This window comes from Saimiri boliviensis, chromosome 14 (assembly GCF_048565385.1).
Source record: "Saimiri boliviensis isolate mSaiBol1 chromosome 14, mSaiBol1.pri, whole genome shotgun sequence".
NCBI classification, from domain to species: Eukaryota; Metazoa; Chordata; class Mammalia; order Primates; family Cebidae; genus Saimiri; species Saimiri boliviensis.
The window spans coordinates 18264484-18280600 of record NC_133462.1 but is presented as its reverse complement, the minus strand read 5'-3'; the positions used below and the strand labels follow the sequence as shown (position 1 = coordinate 18280600).

Here is a 16117-nt window from a genome sequence, read left to right as displayed (position 1 = left end):
GGGTGAAACTCCATCTCAAAAAAAAAAAAAAAAAAAAAAAAAAAAAGTCTCAGGGACAGATTGTGACCGTGCTCTGGAAGAGCTGTCCTGAGCCATTCAAGGATTTTTAGCACCTTCTACAGAACTGTACAGTTAAGTTATTGCAGTTACTGTGAGCATTTGGTCTGCTCGAGAGATCCTGGTGGTGAGAATGTTCTTAGGAATCGTACAGTAAACTAACTTTATTCTGACTCCAAGCATCCTGTTCCATTGACACTTGCTTTCCAAGATGGTTTGCTGGCTCACATCAGCATACAGCCTGCTTGACAGAATGCGCTGATGTTCTCACTGTAAATTCATTACCTGCTGCTGTGGTCTCCTGTATCCCGTGTGCTGTTAGCTGGGGCCAGCGCTCCTGTGTCTCCTCAGCACCAGGGCCTTGGCAAGAGTGCGTGTCTGCGCCTATAAAGATGATGGCCAGGTTCTGGGCAGGGTTGAATTCACTAAGGTAACTGCCATCCATCCCTCAATAGGCATTTTTTCTCCTTCTACAAACTCTCAGGCGTCTGCACATGCCACGTGTACCTGGCACCCTTGCTTATGAAAAGTTAACCAAATTCCTGCCGTGATACTGTGGGTCACCCTGCTTCATTCCCGGGTGTGGTGTCTGGTGGTTCCTGCTTGGCTGCCCTGTGTTATTGGGCCCTCCCTCAGGTTATTGGTTTTTGTTTTGAGGTGTAATTCACATTTCATAGCATTCACCCATTTAAAGTGTACAGTTGCCCTCTCAAGTTTATTGTGGACAAAGGCTGTGTCTGACACTGCTCAGGAAGCTAGGACACAAAGCAGCCAGAGTGTCTGCCAGGACAGCAGGGAGGCTGCTGACGCCTCTGCAGCTATTGGGTGCTCCTGCCTTGATGCCGTTTTCAGCTTTGGATCATAACTGGGTCCCAGGTGGTTCCTCTTCATCTCATCTTGTTGGTGGCAGTGTTGCTCCCAGCGATGGGCTGGGCTGAGTCACACTCCAGAGTACCTCCTCCTGCTGTTTTCTCTGGGCCTTGTTAATTGTGTGTTTTGTGACTTTTGGCATATTGTACCTGCCCCAGGTGTACACCCGGCTGGTTCTGGTTGATGTGTAATGGACATAAGGTGCCCCTGTTTTTTTTTAAAAAAAACCTCTTTTTACCCCCACCTGTAGTTCCAGCTACTCAGGAGGCTGAGCTGGGAGGATCACTTGAGCCTAGGAGGCAAGGCTTTAGTGACCCATGGTCCTGCCACTGCATTCCAGCTTGGATGACAGAGGAAGACCCTATCTCAAAAACAATTACATAGGCCAGGCATGGTGGCTCACGCCTATAATCCCAGCATTTTGGGAGGCCGAGGCGGGCAGATCACCTGAGGTTGGGAGTTAAACACCAGCATCACCAACATGGTGAAACCTTGTCTCTACTAAAAATATAAAAATTAGTTGGTCATGGAGGCACACGCCTGTTAATCGCAGCTATTCAGGAGGCTAAGGCAGGAGAATTGCTTGAACCCAGGAGGTGAAGGTTGCAATGAGCAGAAATCACACCATTGCACTCCAGCCTGGGCAACAAGAGTGAAACTCTGTCTCAAAAAAAAAAAAAAATTGTATTTCATAAAATTACTCATTTTAAGTATATCATCCAAGGATATTTAGCGCCTTCTACAGAGCTGTGCAGCTGTTGCCACAATCCAGTTTTAGAACATTTTCATTATCCCCTAAAGATCCCTGTACCCGTCACTCCCCATTCCCACCCCCAGTACCTGGCAACCACTCATCTACTTCCTGTGTCTATTGATTTGCCTTTTATGGACACACTGTACACTTTCATTCATATGTATCTAGATAAGGTACTTTCTAACGGGTGACTTTTCATGGTTAGCTTTCTTCAAATGTTAGGGAATTCCTGCTTCAGAATGCTTTTTCTGCTGTGCTACTTGTGTGTGATTTATTGATGTCTGTGGGATTTCCTTGGAGGCATATATGTGTTTGTGTGTTTTGCATAGTACCAACTTTTTTTGTCTATTGATTAGTGTTCTGTGGAACATCTGGTTTCATGCCCATCACTGTGACATATTTTGGGAGACACAACAGAAGATATATCCCCAGTGGATGAAATAAACCTAACAAACATGAAAACAACTAGCGAGGAGTAAATAACATCTAAGCAAGCAATCAGCTCTGGGATGCTCTTGTTTGAGACATGTTTATCAAGCACCCTGTGCCAGGCCCTGCACAGGTTGGAATGCCCTTGTGCTGAGCAGGCAGCGGTGGGTGGAGCCCAGGGTTAGGGCGGGGTGATACCGTGATACAGGAGCAGACTCAGAGCCACACAGCCAGGCCATTCACTCTTTTCAGGTTGCTTCCCATCCTTCCAGTGGAAAGGCTTATTTTGGTGCAGGTGATGCTTCTAGCAATTGTCTCTCTCTCTCTTAGAGTACTGACCTTTTGCAAGAAATGTTTCTGGCTTTTGTTTCCCTTTTACTAAAGTAGGGCCAGATTTGAGGGCGCCTTGAAACCCAGACCTATTTTGGTGTGCCCAGATAGGAGCTATGGCAAGCGCTGGTGCAGGGGTAGGACCTGCCTTATCTTGGGAGCCACGGGCTGGGCTGCAGGCACTAGAGTAAAGAAGCTTCTTCTGACCTATGTCAGAGCTAAAAAAAAAAAAAAGAACAAAAATTAAAAAAAAAAAAGAAGAAGCTTCCTTCTGAGGCTCTTTCAGCAACTTCAGTGTCCCGTGGCCTGCCTGGGCAGAGAGTGGACAGGAAAGGTTAGGAAAAGTGCACGTGAGGACTTCCAGGGGTGCTGACAGCACCCCTCCTTCCCAGCCTCACTTCTCCGGCTCTAACCTTTCAGCACTAAGCTCCCCTTGGCCCTGTGGGATGGGGCAGCATCCAGAAGAGTCCTGGAGTCTGTTTTTGTTTCTGTTTGGGGTTTTTTTGCCTTTAAAAGCCATGTTTCTGTTGAGCACGGTGGCTCATGCCTATAATCCCAGTATTTTGGGAGGCCAAGGCGAGTGGATTGCCTGAGCTCAGGAGTTGAAGACGAGCCTGGGCAATGTGGTGAAACCCCGTCTGTACTAAAAATACAAAAAAAAAAGTTATCTCAGCATGGTGGCGCATGCCTGTAGTCCCAGTTACTCGGGAGGCTGAGAACCCAGGAGGCAGAAGTTGCAGTGAGCTAAGATTGAGCCACTCTAGCCTAGGTGATGGAGTGAGACTCTGTCTCCAAAGTAAATAAATAAAGTAATGTACACTGGATGTGCACATCTTAAATGTGAACAGGGGACAAAACACACAACTGAAATACAGTTCAGTGGGTAGGTTGGTGTCTTTGTTGTTGGGTGATGTGTTTCTTTCCTGTACAAGGAAGGAGGCACTGAGTAGGTCTGTTGGCCCTCCGTGCTTGGGAAACAGCTCAGAGGAACTGCTGGAACTCAAGGCTCTGATTCTCCTGGGGGATCCTTGTATAGGTCTGTGTGGGTCCTTCATTGCCAGGATTGCCCTGCCAAGCTAACGGGGTTGTGCTTTTTGTTGCAGACTTTTGCCTGGCTTCGAAGGTGGTGGGCAGATGCCGGGCCTCCATGCCTAGGTGGTGGTACAATGTCACTGATGGATCCTGTCAGCTGTTTGTGTATGGGGGCTGTGATGGAAACAGCAATAATCACCTGAGCAAGGAGGAGTGTCTCAAGAAATGTGCTGCTGTCACAGGTAAGACCGTGGTAGTTGGAGCTTTTGCTTTTTTTTTAGACAGGGTCTCACTGCAGCCTCCACCTCCTGGGCTTAAGCAGATCCCCCACCTCAGCCTGCTGAGTAACTAGGACTACAGGCACACGTCATCACACCTTGCTCATTGTGAAATTTTATGTAGAGACAGGATCTCCCTATGTTACCCAGGCTGGTCTTGAACTCCTGGCCTTAAATGATCCTCCCACTTGGGCCTTCCAAAGTGCTAGGTGGGATTATAGGTGTGAGCCACTATGCCCAGCCAGGTTTTGCTATTTAGAGACAATTTATTTTATTTATTTTTATTTTATTTTATTTTATTTTTTTGAGACGGAGTTTCGCTCTTGTTACCCAGGCTGGAGTGCAATGGCGCGATCTCAGCTCACCGCAACCTCCGCCTCGTGGGTTCAGGCAATTCTCCTGCCTCAGCCTCCTGAGTAGCTGGGATTACAGGCACGCGCCACCATGCCCAGCTAATTTTTTTGTATTTTTAGGAGAGACGGGGTTTCACCATGTTGACCAGGATGGTCTCGATCTCTCAACCTCGTGATCCACCCGCCTCGGCCTCCCAAAGTACTGGGATTACAAGCTTGAGCCACCGCGCCTGGCCCCTAGAGACAATTTATTGACTGGAACGTGGATACTTCTGCTCTTTATTAGTTCTTGGCAGTGGAATCTGGGTGGTGTTTTAAAAAGCAGAAGAAACAGGCACTGTGTGAATGTCCTGGTGGCCGCACAGTGGTTTCACAGCGGACCCTCCCTCCTCCTCTTCCCAGAGAGGCAGTGAGACGACAGGCTGGAGCTGGGGGCCAGCATGACCCAGCTTCCTTTCTCCTACCTCTGACTGCAAGTCTCAGAGCAGACCGAGGAGGAAGTAGCCTTGCCTTCTTGAGCAGAGGCTATTCGATCCACTCCAACAGGGTTGCCCCTCTTATTCCTTGAGTATTTGGGTTATGTTATTTTATTTTGAGATGGAGTTTTGCTCTGTCATCCAGGCTGGAGTACAGTGGAGTGATCTCGGCTCACTGCAACCTCCACCTCCTGGGTTCAAGTAATTCTTGTGCCTCATTCTCTCAAGTAGCTGGGACTGACTACAGGCACGCGTTCTCACACGCAGCTAACTTTTGTATGTTTTGCAGAGATGGGGTTTCACTATGTTACCTAAGGTGGTCTAAAACTCCTGAGCTCAAGCAATCCGCTTGCCTTCCTAAGTGCTGGGATTACAGGCATGAGTCATTGCGCCCGGCCAAACATTTTCACTTTAACTGGGGGAAAAAAACAAACAAACAATTATACTGGTCTTTAATTAAAACATAAATGAAAATATTTCTAACTTTTTTTGATGACTTGACGTTGTTGCTGTGAGCCACCATACCTGACCCAGTTACTTTATTTTTCTATCATCTGCTGTGATTCAGTGTGAAGGAGGACTTGGTAGAAATATTTTTTGCTACCTTTTCTGAGCTATCCCAGTCAAGAGTTGACGTTAGCAAATGTATGTGTCCATCTTGGCTATTCCTTATCTCCTCAGGAAAGGAGTCGAAGTATTGAGAACTCAGGCTGTGGACAGTGGGCATCAGCCAGAGGACGTGTGTGGCTGTGAGTTGCTGAGAGCAGGCAGGTTAGCTGTCTCCCTAGAGTCAGGCCCCACCTTGCGGGTCCAGAAAGCACATATTGGCATCTGACTGGATGTGATGTATGTCTCTTGAGGTGCCCCCATGTGAGTCTGTAAAGAGCTAAAAATTGTGAGGGCTGCTAGTTCCTGGTGTCCTTTGCCGGCATGTTCTCTCCCAGGCAGGCAAGCTCTGTGGGAGGGCAAGTGAGAATGAGAATGCCAGGGTATTAATTTATCCTGAGAATCAGTGCTACCCAGGGAGCAGGGACTCGTGTCCCTGGGCCTGTGCCTTTAGTCCACATAGGCAACTCTCTAGTCCAATGGCCGGAAGACCGCTTGATGAAAAGAGAGGCAGAGTGAGGGAAGCTGGTTTGCCAGGTGACCGTTTAACAGCATCAGGCTAGGCCAGCCCTGAGGACGCAGGGGAGCCAGGCTTCCCTCCGTCTTGGACAAGGTGTAGGAGATAAAATAAATGCCATGTAAAATTTATTATGTTAACCTTAAAAAATTTTTTTTTCTTTAAAGAGATGAGGTCTTTTTGTGTTGCCCAAGCTGTTCACAAACTCCTGGCCTCAAGTGAGGACCCCCCATGACCCTTCAGCCTTCCAAAGCACTAGGATTACAGTTGAATTCGTTAGATGAGTTGATACAGTTAAGCAGATTATCTGACCCTGGAAGTCACTGGTTTTTTTTCTGTTTGTTTTGTTTTTTGTTTTTGAAGCAGAGTTTCACTCTTGTCACCCAGGCTGGGATGCAGTGATGCCATCCATCTCGGCTCACCACAACCTCCGCCTCCCGGGTTCAAGAGATTCTCCTGCCTCAGCCTCTTGAGTAACTGGGATTACAGGCATGCGCCACCATGCCTGGCTAACTTTTGTATTTTCAATAGAGCCATGTTGGCCAGGGCGTTCTGAAATTTCTGACCTCAGGTGATCCACCTGCCTCGGCCTCCCAATGTGCTGGAATTGCAGGTGTGAGCCACTACACCTGGCCAAGTCACTGTCTCTTTAAAATCACTTTGAATATCTTTGCTTTGCAAGTTAATCTTAAAGTTTTCTCTTCAGGAGGTAATCTTAGTTCCTATTTCCAAGTTGTGATGGGCTTGTTGTGGTCTGGCATGCGTGTTGAAGGTCCCATGTAAAGGAGAAATGGATGCTGTGGTGAGAGGCACACAGGGCCAGCTCATTCTTTGTTGCCGGCAGTCTTGGAGGTGCTTTCTCACTGTGCTGTTTATTTGTCCCCTTGCAGAGAATGCTACAGGTGACCTGGCCACCAGCAGGAATGCAGCAGATTCCTCTGTCCCAAGTGGTAGGTTCTTAAAGAGACCGAGATGGAGTGAGGCCACCGTCGGTCATTGTGAAAGGACACTTGCAATTTGGGAACTATCACAGGCTTCCCTCTTGTGGTTCTGTTGACTCAGAATTGGCAAACCAGGGGCTCTGCCTGGGTGCCGGCTTCTGGCTCCAGTATCCTTACATGGGGGAGTTTACACTGTCCAGCTGACAGAGGGGCCGGGGATCCTGCAGCACTTCCTGGCTGGCCTCTACCTCCTCCTGGAATTCAGGGGATGGAGGCGGCTGCTGCTCGTGAGGCTTAGGCCGTCCTTGCTGTGCAGTTCAGCTGCTGTTCTCGCTCCACTCCCCGCCTGTCCGCCTGTCTGCCCGTTCTGCCTCCTCTACTTCCTTTGCTCCCTGTTGCCTTTGCTGTCCCCTTCCCTGTGAGCGACCTCTGTCCTCTGCCACCCCCGCCTCCCCGCCACTGCAGTGCGTGATCTCAAGACGTGTGTTAGCTTGCTTTGTAGTGCTGGCGGCTGCTGCGCCATTCCTCCTTTATGGTTTAAGGACTGCATCGGGCGCCTGGGGTGAGTGGTCCCGATGCACCGCCAGGTAGTGAATGCGCTCTCGGGGCAGTCCCCAGGCCGTGGGCTTTGGGAGGCTGCCATGGAGGGGGGGACTGCACTGCACCCCCACTGGAGGATGGGACTCTGAGTGCACTGTAGCTCAGCAGCTGTTGGGCAGCTGGCTTGCAGAATGCTGGGGCGCTAGGGTGGCCACTTTCCAGGTTTGCTGGGCCAGGAGTCCCATGCCTGTCCTGGAATTGCTCTGCCTGGCTCCCTGTTTGTTCCCCACTAGCCCCCTGCACGCCAGCTCTGGTTTCCATTCTGTTGGAGAGGAACATTTCCCTCTCACTGTATTAGAAAGTATGATCAAGACTGTATTCCTCATCCCATTAGGAGCTGTGGCGGGTGTGGTTTCTATAGGAACCCTGAGGTGGTACGGCTGGGCTGCCTCATCCATTGCTCTCAGTGTGTGTGTAACGCGAGCTCATTATGGATGGGGTGACACGGCACAGCTGCCCATGGAAGGGGCTCCACACCCCTCCTTAAAGGCATGGGGTCCATACTCCTCAGCAGGCCCTTCCAGCCCCAGCCCCAGCTAGGCTCATGTCCTGTGTCTGGCCCAGGCTCCCTGACACAGATGTTTGTATTTCAGCTCCCAGAAGGCAGGACTCTGATGACCACTCCAGCGATATGTTCAGCTATGAAGGTAAAACTCTAAAGAGACCACACAAGGTGGCTCATGCCTATAATCCCAGCATTCTGGGGGCTGGGCTGGGCTGATCATGAGGTCAAGAGATTGAGACCATCCTGGCTAACACGGTGAAACCCGGTCTCTACTAAAAATACAAAAAATTAGCTGGGCATGGTGGCACGAACCTGTAGTCCCACCTACTCAGGAAGCTGAGACAGGAGAATTGTTAGTTAGGTCTTGAGAGACAGTTGCAGATTTCCACTGAGGAGGTTGTAGAGCAGGGCTCCCCCCTCCCTGGGTGGTGGCAGCCCCCTGGGATTGGGGTCAAGGTGACAGGCCCCACATGGATGCCTCACCAGCAGGAAGGAGATATGCTTTAGAGGTGCAGCCTGGTACATGGCTTTGGAGTCTACATTGTCCCTGCACCTCTCACCAGTGGCTCGGCTGTGGGCACATGACTGTCGCCATGCCTCAGAGTTCCCATGTATCAAATGAAGGGTCCCCCACAGGTCTCATAGAGACTCAGCCACTGCATGTAAACGGCCTAGAACAGGGCCTGGCAGAGAGCAGTCTTCAAAGTAATGCAGTCTCAGCTCTGAAGCCGTCATGTAGACCTCAGAGCAGCGTGTCTGAGTGGCTGGACTGGCCTTGGCGGTAATTTATGGGCATCTCTACCAGAGAGAAATTTCTCCATTGGCTGGAGCCAGGAGCCCCCGCAGTCACGTTCTAGCTTGCTTCCCCTCCTTTCGTACCCTGCTAATTTGTGTTCCTTGGGCTGTCTTGCTCCCAGAATACTGCACCGCCAAGGCAGTCACTGGGCCTTGCCGAGCAGCCTTCCCACGCTGGTACTTTGACGTGGAGAGGAACTCATGCGACAACTTCATCTATGGAGGATGCCGGGGCAATAAGAACAGCTACCCCTCTGAGGAGGCGTGCATGCTCCGCTGCTTCCGTGAGTCTGGGGTCCCTCAGGCCAGGAAGCTGCTGTTGGAGGAGCCCCATCCTTGAGAACCCCCATCCAGCTCCCAGTCCCTAAAATCTGAAGGCCTTGGGCCCTCCACAGTGGCAACTAAGCCCAACAAGAGGTGGAAGAAAGTCCCTCAGAAAGAGCTCCCCGTGGAGGCCTCGGCTGAGGGACCCCCGGGGGCAGCTCTGTGGGGTGGGGGCTGTGAGCTCACCGCACGCTGTGCGTTCTCTTCCAGGCAAGGAGGTGGATTCTTCCCTGCCGCTTGGCACAAAGGGTAAGTGGCCCCTTACCCTCCTCCTGCCATCAGCCTGCCTCCTCCCTTCCTTGACAAGCTCAGCCTTGCCCAGTTGTGGTTTACACTGTCCTTCATTGGGAACATCTTCTTTGCAGAAAGTCACGTTTCTGCGTGAGAATGGCGGGATGGTGGCTTGTCCCACTGTTCAGTGTATACCAGTGTTGTACATGGTTGGGGCTGGAGTGAGTGAGTCACGAGGCAGGCCCTGCTCAGGCCACCCGAGTGACTGGAGACGAGGTTTTCCTTTGGGCATTTGGGGACTGCTGCACACAAGCCTGAGACTGGCCTGAGGTGTGGAGGGAGCCTCCGTTGCTGTACTGTATGGGGCTTAAGAGTTGGTCACAGGTGACAGGATGGAGGGCCAGGGTCCAGGGCGTTTCTCAACACAGTCTGGCCTATGTTACTGAGAGTTGCAGGAGATAATGTTGGCACAAAAGACCTGCCACGCTAGTCTGGCCTGTTTCTCGACCTGCTTCCCTGTCTGTGAAGGAGCCAGGACCTGGCCTGCGAGTCTGCCCTGTCCTAGCAGTGAAGCCTGGTTTCCAGGCATGGGGCAGGGAGGGAAGCAAGCAGTCTGGGTCTGGAGGGTGGCCCAGAAGGGCCAACTCTGCAGCTCCACAGCCACATGGGGGAGGCTGCCACAGGAGGTCATGCTCCTTAGCCAGAGCCCCTCCTGAAGAAAAGCATCTGAGCTGACAGGTGGCACCACAGTGGGGCAGAGACTATTAAATTTGCTGGGCAGTGGGAGGACGAGGGTCCCCTCCCGGCACAGCTCTGAATACACCCAGCTTCCGCCCTGACTTCTTTCTGTAGGCAGCTCTCAGCATCCCAGCTGCCTGCAAGGAACATCTTTCTCTATTGCGGGTCGGGGGTGTGTGCACAAAGTCCCTGAGGTTTTGTGTGTGCACGCCGGAGGTCAATATTTTTTACACCCTCTGCCTCTCTTGGCCTGGGGCTTCTATGCAGCCCTGAGAGTTGGGTTTCTAGTTCAAAAAGAAGAAATACAAACGGCCACTCCGCTGGTGTGTACATAGCATGGCGCCTCCTTTGAGGGGAATCTCCTTGGTGACTTCTCTGGCAGGCTGTGTCCTCTCCGGCTGCAGTTCTGTACAGCCCCCGTGTTGGGAAGGGACATTTGGTCCTCAGCCTGAGCCCACCTGGATTCCCCAGGCCCTTGGTGAGCCCCACCCTGGCTGCAGCTCCCCTTGCCTAGCTGGTCCTGAGGCCCTCTCTCGTCCTCAGTGGTGGTTCTGGCGGGGCTGTTCGTGATGGTGCTGATCCTCTTTCTGGGAGCCTCCATGGTCTACCTGATCCGGGTGGCACGGAGGAACCAGGAGCGGGCCCTGCGCACCATCTGGAGCTCCGGAGACGACGAGGAGCACCTGGTGAAGAACACATACGTCCTGTGACTGCCGTGTCGCCAAGAGGACCTGGGAAGGGAGGGGAGACTATGTGTGTGCGTTTTTAAAAGAGAGCGATTGACTTGGATTTGTGCGATCATTAGGGCTGAGGTCTGTTTCTTTGGGAGGTAGGAAGCTCTTCCTGGTCTGGCGGGGGTGGGTTTGCTTTGGAAGTCCTTTGGGGAGGCTCCTCCTCATGTGGCCTGAGATCTGGCAGCAGCTGAGAGTTCTTTCCTCACTGGTAGATTTCTTTCCTCCAGGTAGAGTTTTCTTTGCTTATGTTGAATTCCATGGCCCTTTTTCTCGTCACAAAAGTGATGTTATAATCGTTTCTTTTGTTTGTCTGATTTGTGGGTTTTTTAAAAATGTAAACAGAAGTTTTTTATTAGCATTCCTGAAAGTAAAATGTACAAGTTTAATAAAAAGGGGCCTTCCCCTTTAAAATAAATTTCAGCACGTGCTTTCTTTATGGGACTGCTAATTTCAACCCTACCAAGATGATCACAGAACGCTATCTGAGGTGTCCCATTCTAGAAAATAGCCCCTTTCAGGACTTTTTGAATGCAATCCACAAGATGAAATAAATGTCCTATTACTGAATGCCCATGAACTTTTACCAAACCACGCTTAGCCTCACCACCTGTGAACTCTGATTTTTTTTTTTTACTCTGTTTCACTTTTTAAAACTTCTGGCTACAAACCTCTGAACTGATCCTGATGCTCCGCTATAGACTGTAGCCCACGTCTTAAAGCACTGCCCTCAAGGGCACAGGAGGGGCGTGTGCCATCCAGGGAAGACCAAGACCTTCTGGGGTTGGAGGGGTTTAACTGAGTCCTGGTGGCATCTGTGACTCTTCTCTCGTGGTTCTGTGCTCTCTGCATCTTGAATGGGTGGTGGAAGGCGCTCTAGGTCAGGCCTGACATTGCCTGCACTGGCTTTTCTGTCAAGTCTCCCACACACCCCTGTGTGGGAACGGGGACAGAGCACTGCTTCACTGAATTTGGCCTCCAGGCTCAATCTTGCTGCCACCTGTGGGTGCTGCTTTACCGACAGTAGACTTTAGAAGCCCCTTTCCTCCCTCCACTCCAACAAAATGGGTCTGGGGCACAGGCATCTGGGTGCCGCATGAGGTCAGGCAAGCGTCTGGACTTCTCTACCTGCCTCAGAGACACAGGAGGTTGGGCCTGCACCCCAGGAGTGGCCAGGTACAGTGCGACAGGCCAGACAGTGCTTTCCATCGCTGGGAACCAGACGACTTTGGTGTCCTTCCCTTGGGCCTTCCTAGAAATCCCTTAGGGCTTAAACATCTCTTCCTGAAGCAAGTTGGGCAAATAGCTCATCTGTTCCTGCGCCGCCTCCTTCAACCACAGCAGATGCTGTGAAGGGATCCTGACGTCCTCTCAGCCCAGCGCCACAGGCCTCAGCTGGCTCTCCAGTGGTCGTTGCAGTTGGTTCGGGGTTGGTGAATAAGTGGAATCTACTTGCCACGTCCCAGACACATCGGACCCCAGGGGTCCGGGCAAGCCTGTGGCCCAGGGAAAGAGGGCCAGGGACTTGGGCAGAGCCTCTCTAACCATAGCGCTCTGAGTGCGGCTCCTAACCCCGGCAGGAACCTTTCTCCACCAACTCCAATACGGGCCGTCTCCTATCTCATTCATTAAAAAAAAAAAAAAAAAAAAAAAGTTGTGCGTTTGGACTTCTTAAAAACTTGAGAATCGGCTGGGCACGGTGGCTCATGCCTGCAGTCCTAACACTTTGGGAGGCTGAGGCAGGCAGATTGGTCTAGACCAGCCTGGCCAACATGATGAAACCTCGCTACTAAAAATAGAAAAAATTAACTGGGCGTGGTGGTGGACACCTGTAATCCCAGCTACTTGGGAGGCTGAGGCAGGAAAATCACTTGAACTGGTGGGGTAGAGTCTGCAGTGAGCCAAGAGACACTGTCCCCAAAAAACAAAAAACTTGAGAATCACTTAATTCCACCACAGTAGGAAGATGAAGGGAATTCTCTGAAGCCCAGTTGAGCTGCTGTAGCTTTCTAATACAATAAGCCTTTATACGTTTTTCATGCAGAAGCTGCTGCTCTGTGACCCGCTTCTCCTGCCTAAACCTGCCCCTTATGGCAAGGGAGGCCCCAGCCCCACTGCTCCTGGCGGCTCGACTCCATCCGGGCCTCTGGACTCCTCCCAGGGCCTCACCACAACAGGCTGCTGCTGCTGTGACCCTTGAAACTCAGCTGTGTCACGTGATCAATTTATAGCCTGACAAAGGCACTCTTTTTGTTGCAAAGCCTGCCCAACAATGGGCCAGTGGCCAAGGCATTCAGTGGTCACTTCACATCCCTGTCTCCGTCAAGCTGCTGGCACCCTGGAGAGGTGGAATGGGCTTTATTAAAAATCAACTCAGGCTGGGCACGGTGGCTCACGCCTGTAATCCCAGCACTTTGGGAGGCTGAGGAGGGTGGATCGCCTGAGGTCAGGAGTTTGAGACCACCCTGGCCAACATAGTGAAACCCCATCTCGACTAAAAGAGATGAAAAATAGAAAAAATTAGCCAGTTGTGGTGGCTGGCACCTGTAATCCCAGCTACTAGGGAGGCTGAGGCAGGAGAATCACTTGAACCCAGGAGGTGGAGGTTACACTCCAGCCTGGGCAACAGAGAGAGACTCTGTCTTTAAAAAAAACCTCGGCTGGGCGCGGTGGCTCAAGCCTGTAATCCCAGCACTTTGGGAGGCCGAGGCAGGTGGATCACGAGGTCAAGAGATCGAGGCCATCCTGGTCAACATGGTGAAACCCCATCTCTACTAAAAATAAAAAAAAAAATCAGCTGGGCATGGTGGCGCGCACCTGTAATCCCAGCTACTCAGGAGGCTGAGGCAGGAGAATTGCCTGAACCCAGGAGTTAGAGGTTGCGGTGAGCCGAGATCGCGCCATTGCACTCCAGCCTGGGTAACAAGAGCTAAACGCTGTCTCAAAAAAAAAAAAAAAAAAAAACCTCATTGCTGGTTCCAGTGCAGTGGTGTGACAACTAATTGATCACAACCAGTAAGATTTCTTTGTTCCTTCTCTACTTCCACTGCTTCACTTGACTAGCCTGAAAAAAAGTCAGCTCACCAAAAATGTAAGTCAGCTCAGAGATTCTTACTCTCCCTTCTCCTCCTGGTCCACACACTTTAGGAAGGCAGACAGTGTGGCTGTCCCCAGAAAGGGATCCTCTAGGCCATCTACTGGGTAAAGATCAGGACAAAGGGCTTGGGGGTTATACAGACCCATAAACGTTAGGGGCTGGGCACAGTGGCTTATGCCTGTAATCCCAGCACTTTGGGAGGTTGAGGCAGGTATATCATCACTTGAGTCCAGAAGTTCAAGGCCAGCCTGGGCAATGTAGCAAAATCCAGCTGCTCAGGAGGCTGAAGTGGGAAGATTGAGCCCAGGAGATTGAGGCTGCAGTGAGACATGATTGCACCACTGCACTCTAGCTGGGGCAACAGAGCAAGACCCTGTGTCAAAAAAATAAAAAACTGGCTGGGCTCAGTGGTTCATGCCTGTAATCCAAGCACTCTGGGAGGCTGAGGCGGGCTGATCACTTGAGGCGAGGAGTTTGAGACCAGCCTGGCCAACATCGTGAAACCCTGTCTCGACTGAAAATACAAAAAAAAAAAAAAAAAAGCCGGGTGTGGTGGCACACGTCTGTAGTCCCAGGTACTTGGGAGGCTGAGGCGGAAGAATTGCCGGAACCTGGGAGGTGGAGGTTGCAGTGAGTTGAGATCGCACCACTGCACTCCAGACTGGGTGACAGAGCAAGACTCTCTCAAAAAAGTAAAAAATAAAAATTAGGAATTCTGCCCTTGGCATTCCTGGATATGGTACCTATTTCTTCCCCCAACATCAAGCCCATGCCTGCCTGATGGGCACAGCCTTCAGTGGGCACACCCACCGGAAGGGGACCTGGGTGCTTGGCATTATTTCGGGTTCTGCCCTTGAGACTCTCCTGGACTTGTGGTCCTAGGTCCCCAAGACAGTGGCCACTTGAGTGTCCTGTTTGCCAAGTCTCCTCCCTACAGTGTCCCACATCAGCCAACATGAGGGAAATCATGTCTCTGAATCTGTAAAAATGCCTGTTTCACTCACATCTGACTTCCAAAAACAAGTCTGGGTGTGAGTAGATGATGAATAAGAGGTGAGCTGTACTTAACTAGGGTGGGATACAGACTGATTTCATGTTCTTGAAGGGAGAGCAACAACCCGGCATCTGGGGAGGGAACACCTTAGACCCCAGGAGGTGGGGGTGAGGGGTGGGGAGGGGGCCATCGTCCTCCCTCTGGCCTCCAGAACCAGCACTGCTGCTTGACTAGGCAGTCACCTGGTCCTCCCGAGTCCAGCAGCATCTACAGCTGCTATTCTGACCCACTACAAAAACATATCTGTAGGCCGGGAGCTGGCTCATACCTGTAATCCCAGCACTTTGGGAGGCCAAGGCGGGTGGATCATGAGGTCAGGAGTTCGAGACCAGCCTGACCAACATGTTGAAACCCTGTCTCTACTAAAAGTGCAAAAATGAGCTGGATGTGGTGGGATATACCTGTAATCCCAGCTACTCAGGAGGCTGAGGCAGGAGACTCACTTGAACTTAGGAAGTGGAGGTTGCAGTAAGCCAAGATTGCTACACTGCACTCCAGGCTAGGCAACAGAGCAAGACTCCATCTCAAAAGAAAAAATAAATTTGCTGGGCATGGTGGCACATGCCTGTCGTCCCAGCTACTGGGGAGGCTGAGGCACAACATTTGCTTGAACCTGGGAGGTGGAGTTGCAGTGAGCTGAGATTGTACCACTGCATGGGTGACAGAAGGAGACCATCTCAAAAAACAAAAAAAGAAACCAGAAACGACCCACATCTGTAGACATGGCCAGTCTAGAGCAATTCTGCATCTGATGCCATCACTGGCAGCTCCTGAACGTTGGGGCCTCCTCTCCCGACACACAAGATGTTTCTAAACACAAGCCCAGCCTTGTTCCAGTCTGGCTGGTACAAAATCATAGCCTTCTGATGCCCAAGGAGCCCCGAGCTCTACCCCAAGTAGTAATTGAGGCCGCAGCTCGGTGGCATTGCCCCTGGGGCTTCACCAAACCAATGCTGTGGCGTTCCAAGTGAAGTTTCACAATTCCCGCCTGGGTACGGTGCTCATACCTATAATCCCAGCACTTAGGGTGGCTGAAGAGGAAAAATTGTTTGAGCCTGGGAGGTCAAGACGTGCTCACAATGCTGCCCACTGCACTCCAGCCCGGGCAACAGAGCAAGACCAGACCCCATCTCTTAAAAAAAAAAAAAAAAAAAATGCTGGGTGTGGTGGCTCATGCCTGTAATCCTAGCACTTTGAGAGGCCGAGATGTGTGGATCACCTGAGGTCAGAAGTTCAAGACCAGCCTGGCCAACATAGTGAAACCCCATCTCTACTAAAAATACAAAAATTAGCCAGGGTAATTTTGCTCAGAGGAATATAAACGCTTGTGAACTGCGCATGGGAGGGATCTAGGTTGTGTGCTCCTTATGATACTCTTTTTTTTTTTACTTTTTTTGTT

The 16117-nt window shown here is 51.1% G+C and overlaps 1 protein-coding gene across 2 annotated transcripts in view; it reads left to right on the top strand.

Annotated features, from left to right (window-relative positions):
• The window catches only part of SPINT2 (serine peptidase inhibitor, Kunitz type 2), a 35178-nt gene extending 24193 nt beyond the window's left edge, over window positions 1-10985 (top strand). The window contains exons 2-7 of one of the 2 annotated variants that reach the window (XM_003937439.4): window positions 3544-3714; window positions 6593-6652; window positions 7837-7890; window positions 8666-8827; window positions 9078-9116; window positions 10380-10985. In XM_003937439.4, coding sequence (XP_003937488.1) covers window positions 3544-3714; window positions 6593-6652; window positions 7837-7890; window positions 8666-8827; window positions 9078-9116; window positions 10380-10546 — 653 coding nt within the window. In that variant the 3' untranslated portion in view covers window positions 10547-10985. The remainder of the gene's footprint in view (window positions 1-3543; window positions 3715-6592; window positions 6653-7836; window positions 7891-8665; window positions 8828-9077; window positions 9117-10379) is intronic. The other variant, XM_010348015.3, reaches the window with a different exon arrangement.
• Window positions 10986-16117: the final 5132 nt, after the last annotated feature.